Source organism: Pyrus communis, chromosome 2 (assembly GCF_041283825.1).
Source record: "Pyrus communis isolate YQ-2024b chromosome 2, ASM4128382v1, whole genome shotgun sequence".
NCBI lineage: Eukaryota > Viridiplantae > Streptophyta > Magnoliopsida > Rosales > Rosaceae > Pyrus > Pyrus communis.
Window position 1 is genome coordinate 19974523 of NC_142566.1, and position 6036 is coordinate 19980558.

The 6036-nt window shown below is 35.0% G+C and overlaps 1 protein-coding gene across 1 annotated transcript; it reads right to left on the reverse strand.

Annotated features, from left to right (window-relative positions):
• Nucleotides 1-3752: 3752 nt before the first annotated feature.
• LOC137748676 (uncharacterized) lies at nt 3753-5685 on the reverse strand. The gene is made up of 5 exons (XM_068488845.2): nt 5521-5685; nt 5380-5432; nt 4379-4558; nt 4191-4271; nt 3753-4089 (listed from the first exon to the last, which is right to left on the reverse strand). The coding sequence occupies exons 1-5, from the start codon at nt 5575-5577 to the stop codon at nt 3921-3923; spliced, it is 540 nt and encodes a 179-aa protein (XP_068344946.2). The 5' UTR covers nt 5578-5685; the 3' UTR covers nt 3753-3920.
• Between the last annotated feature and the right edge of the window lie 351 nt (nt 5686-6036).

Below are 6036 nucleotides of genomic sequence, written 5' to 3' on the forward strand. Positions count from 1 at the left end.
GAGTGAAACGGCCCGCGGATTATAATCCAAAGCAACATTAAAGTTGGTTAGAGTGTAATGGCCCTCGGATTATAATCCGAAACAACCGAAGTTGCCCATTGTTTTGTTTCCTTGGGTCGCTTTCGTGTTGCGCGCCATCGGAGGGACATATCTTTAAGGAAGCTCCAAATCAACGTGCAGATATTTGTTTTGAGACGTGGATGAGATAGAAAATTAAAAAAGAAATGCTAAGGGAATTCTTCCAAAAGTGGAACTCTTGATGGACTCTATAGATTCTCTAACACTTCATTTTTTAGCATAATATTTTATAATATTGATACAACAATTAACGTTAAATTATAAGGTGACAGAGTATCCATGAATTTTTTTTTTTTTAAGTGAATCTCTTTTATTATTTCTTAAGTTAAAAAGGATGGACAAGGATTGTCTGCCCTTCCATTTCCAGTGCCCTCCCGTGCCCTTCTGTTTTGTGCGGTCATGTCAACATTTTATATTATTTTTTTATAAAGATAATAAAATAAAAATAAATAGTAATATAAAATGTTGACGTGATTTAACCGTGACCACATAAACAAAAGGGCACGGAAGGGCGGGAGGACAAACAATCCTTAAGTGGGAGGACAAACAATCATTGTCCAAAAAGGATAATGCAACACTTTTACAAAACCTTATATTTACAATCACGATGTACTCAATGCAATAATTAACTATGCAATTATACAGATTTCTGCATATTCACACTCTTGTAGCGTCAACACTTTTGTTTTTTTTTCTCTTGTGTTTAGATTAATTTCTTGATTTAGAACTTATAGGTTTTTTTTGTTTTTTTGTTTTTTTTTTTTGAGATAACGTATTGTGAGTTAAGCTAATTAATTCTGACAGTGTTGTTCATTATCTTAAACTTGAGTCCACATTTTCTTCCAGTAAATTAAAATAATTAAGGGTTTTTTTTTTTTCAATTTGTAAATAAATATAAAAAATAATTGACAAAAATGAAGGATAACGCTGTGGGGCCGGCCAACCTGATTTAGAAATCAGTCGTCAGGTGTCTGACCAGAAACAAACTCCGTGTTATTTTTACAACAAGAAACAGACAAAGGAAAGTAAATTACTTTTAATGGTAATTAGGTCATATAACTTTCGCCCACATAATGTCAATTTATAGATAAAGGCCAAAACATAAAAATCTTTCCTAAAATTCGTACTCATTTCTCCAAATTGAAGTTTAAGAGAATTGTTATTCGGACTTTAAAAATTTTATTTATGTATTTTTTTATTTTGGTAAAAAAATAGAATTATTAGATTAGAGAGCCAAAAGGATTCGAACCCTCATTGTGGTTTAAAGGCAAAACACTCATCTTTACTACTATGATAATGAGTCATTTGATTTAGAATGTCGATAACAATTCCTTAAAGTTAACCAATTAAAAGTGAAGTTTTTTTTTTAGACGTCGTCTTTCTACGTGACGGAAACAAAATGGTCTAATCTACTACCATCAGTGTTCAAAATTAATGAGATACCGCTATTGCATCAATTCACTTTAAACAATAATACTCCACCTTTTGTAAAATAATGCAAAAAAATGAAGAAAATAAAAACAATAAGGCAACTGAAATTACACCTTTGAGTCAGCAATCACACAATCATCGACCATTGGATCAAATGTCCATGGCATTAAAAAAAAAAAAAAAAAAAAAAAGGGTAAATTGCCGTTTGACTCTTTGAACTATTAATCTAGTTGAAATTGATTCCTAAACTATTTTTTTGGTAATTTAACTCCCTGAACTATTTGAAATAAGTCAATTAATCCCTTATCATTAGATTCCGTCCACAATTCTGTCAAATTCAAGGGCAAATTAGTCTTTTCATCATCAATTCTTACATGATACTTATAATCACTAATAAATTATGACATGTGAGCACATAATAATGTGTAAGGACAATGTGAAATGGTGTGTTATGCAAACGTTTGGTTTCTTTATGTTTCTTATTATGCTGTAAGTTTTTGAATTATTCCGTGTCCATGTATCATTATTTTATTAGCCGTTATAACTGACAAGTAAAAATTGTTGATAAAAAAATTAATTTGCTCTTGAATTTGACGTAATAGTAGATGAAATCTAACGACAAGAGGTTAATTGACTTATTTTAAATAGTTCAAAAAAATTAATTTATCAAAAAAATAATTCCGAATCAATTTCAACTAGGATAATGATTAATGATTTAGGGGATTATACCGCAGTTTATCCTTTGAAAAAAAAAGGAAACCACAGGCAGCACAGAACCTTGAAACCCGAAAAACCACTTCCTAGCTAGAACAAAACAACAAAACTGCACTAATACAATAACTCCAAAAACCACCGATACCACTCTCCTATAAAACAAAGCCCCAGAAGCCAGAAGCCAGAAGCCAGAAGCCTTCAATTCCTTTTCCTGGCTTTCATGATTTCCAAAGCTCAACAGCAACAACCATCAACTTTCTCAGAAGCAGCTTCTGGGAAGATCAAAGATGGCCATGAAGTCTCTCCTGAGTCACAGAGCTCCATCACAAGCCACGTCTACTTGAAATCACCCACTGCAGCTTCCTTGGACAGAGATGTTGTTCTCAGACGCATTCGCAACCATAAGCACTTGAGCAAGGTTAAAAGTGCTTTTCAAGCTTTCATAGGAAGCAGCAGGAGCTCTCCAGAACCTGCGACTAGTCCTAGGACCCCTACTTCTAACATCCACCATGAGACATGGCTGCACCAGGAGGACTCTTTCTCCTTCCCTTAGGCTTAGTAACATTAAATCTATTGATTTTGTACTTCTATTATTATGTAGTGGATGAGAAGCACTTCTGTATTAAGCAGCTTTTCTCATAATCTATGCATGTAGCTGCTTTCAACCCATCTCAAAATTTCAATTCTATGATCAAAGGTTTGCACATGTTTTGATATGATGTCGAGAAAGGAAACAGATCACTGAGTGACTCCATGGGGACTTGAATGGTGGTTTTTAATTTGTGCATAAATCCAGGGCATAAAAACAAACCATCTAATCTGATGAAGGAAAAGTGGGGCAAAAAGATTTTACTTTTTATTTCGTTTTTGGTAAATAGGGCAAAAGCTTTTTGTTTCCACTTTGCAACCAGTTAAATGGACACAATAATTAGATAACGCGGATACGTTTTTAGCAAAAGCGAAGTTGATTAGATTAGTGTGTTCGTTTTTTTCATTAAGTTCGAATTTTCATGTGAATTTAGCAAAGTTAGTTAGAGCTACTCCTATTAATTTAGAGTAATTTAGCATTTTGAAAAGTAGAGTAATTTAGCGTTTTGAAAAGTAGGTAAGATATAATAATACCTCCAATGGTATTTCCCAACATTTCATCATATACTTTTCCAGGTGCTGTTGTTGACACTTCAAAACAATTATTGTGCGCTCAAATTTTTTGCATTTAAAAAAAAAGCACTTATAAAAAGTTCACAATAATTTTTTAAAGTGCTAATAATATCTCTCTATTCTAAAAAAAAAAAAAAAACCAAAATGGCTCATAGGATCATAAAGTATTAAAACACTGATCATACGACGGCTATTTCTACCTTTTTTTTTTTTCTTTTTTTTTAAGAAGGGTGATGGGATATGAACTTTAGATTTCTTTTAAAATTATTAAATTAATGGACAAAATTTTCAAAAGATAAAAGAAGGTCCGGGCCACAAGATAAAAAAAAAAAGAAAAAAAACGCGTTCTTTCATCAATGAAACAAAAATGAAAGAAAAATATGCTAAATATGATGAAGAACAATGTGTAATACAACACCACTGCAGAATCTAAAAGTTCGACGGTTAAATCCCGTGGGAATTGATCCCTCCCCATTTGTTCATAATTCGTAGGCATGTCCTCGTCGGGGGGCCAAAAATGCTGACATTTTAGTTTGTCACTTTTTACTTAACAAGCCCGAAGAAGAGAGGAGGCGTAATGCTTGGTTGGAGTTGTTCAACACTGCAGATGATCTAGGTACCTGCATTCTCCTTTTCTCCAAGAACGCTAAGGAATTCTGTAAGCATTGAGGGGCAGGTGTCTCCTTCAATATAATAGTATCCACCCTGCAATTCGCATTTTCGCTTATAAGAAGGATCGCATTTCATTCATAATGGAGTGGCATTAAACGTAATCTTTCGCTGTCATTATAGAAGAGGTCACTCACCCTGAGCATTTTAGCTTTTTCTTCTTCTTAGTGGACTTTGAGTTGGTCTTCTCATCCTCAGAGTCCGAGAGGAACTTTTGCCTGCACATGGAATGTGGTCATTTGGTTACAATCTCGTAACTAAAGATCAGCATCTACATACAAAGAGAAGAGAGAAAGCGAGGCAGAGAGAGAGAGAGGGGTCATACTTCTCACGAGCTGCAAGCAGCTCAACGATGTTGCTTGGAAGCATCCCTCCATTACCCAAAGATTCTTGGTTTGCTTCAGGTTCAGAGGCATCTTGAACACTTACAGACGGCTTTGGAGTTTTCTTGGGTGTTTTCTTTTGGGCCCATTGTCTACGACGTTCTTTTGCTTCACGAACCACCCTATATAAAGTAATATCATTTTCTGTTAAAATTTATTTCTTAGGCAAGTAATGCAAAATGTGGATACCGTATAACCGTAATCTACACCAAGTTTTTATCTACAAATGTTTCACAAATGGGTGCTTCGACCCAAAAAACAGAGAAAAAGAAAGAAAATCGATGACCAGTAACACTTATTGACTAAACTTTTTATTACTCATATCACAGGTATAAAACTTGTCTACATAACATGTGTTAGAACATTTTCAGGCTTGCACCAACCTTCAAACAACTCCTCAATTACTCCATAAGGTTACTGCGGTTGGTCGCAGCTGATCACATATAAATACATTCATCATTCGATATTGCAGAAAGCAGTTTTTTCAGTACATTGCCAGGTAATATACCAGACAACACAAAGCGTCAAACTTCTTCCAGCCTTAGAAACATATAAACACGGGAAAAAAAACTATCAGATAGGAATTCAACCACAGAACTTCGATGTGATCCCGCAAATTCATTTATCCATTCCATTTAATAACACGATTTCAAGCCTATCACTTTATCAAGAAGCATAAGAAAAAGAAACATAATTTCGTATGTGCTCTGACTAGTGAGAATTGAGAGAACACTACAAAGAATCCCAACCAGAATTCCGAATTTCCGAAATTTTTCGGGCTTTTCGTCTTTTAAAATCAAGCCACGCAGCACAAGTTTATCATTTTCATAAGAACACAGTCCAGCTCAATCCAATGAATTTAATTTCCAACATTTATAAAGCAACAAACCGAAACCTTAAAAAATCAAAACATTGTTTAGCAAATAGAGCAAGGTGAACCCACCTGGCTTTGTGCTCTTTCTGGAGCTTGTTAAGTTCTTGGTCTTGTTGTACTCCCTATAACCATTAACAACGTACGAACAAAGTTCAGAACTTTATGGCCGGAAATAAAACATGAACTTTCAATTTTCCCCAAAGAAATTACCTGATCGGCCGTGAGCTCCTCCGGCGCGTCCGAGTCGTAATCTTCTCCGTTCGACATCGGATTCCAACCCCTTTTTGTGTCGGGAGAATTTCAGGAGCGTCTAGGGTTTATGGTTTAAGGCCTTAACCTACTCGAAGAAGACGATGCTGGTTGTGCAACTTTCGGGTCATGGAAGAGTAGGTAATCGAATTCGAATTAGTATTGGGCTGGGCCTTGGGCTTGACTCTTATGGGCTAAACAACACTGGCCCAAAATTATCGTGATAATAAAGGGGGTGGGTCCTTTTTTGATTGGAGCGATATAGTTTCATCACCACAAACAACCAATTACAAGGGTGCCACATGAGTATATATGTTCTAGTAAACAATTTCTTAATATGAAGGTAATTAGCATAAAACAAAAATAATTTTTGAACCCCTATACGGCCACCATAGAAACCACACTTCTAAAACGAGGAGTGGGTCTTAAATGCTGTTTAAATGCAATTTTAGAAGTCAGTAAATGTGAGATCAACAC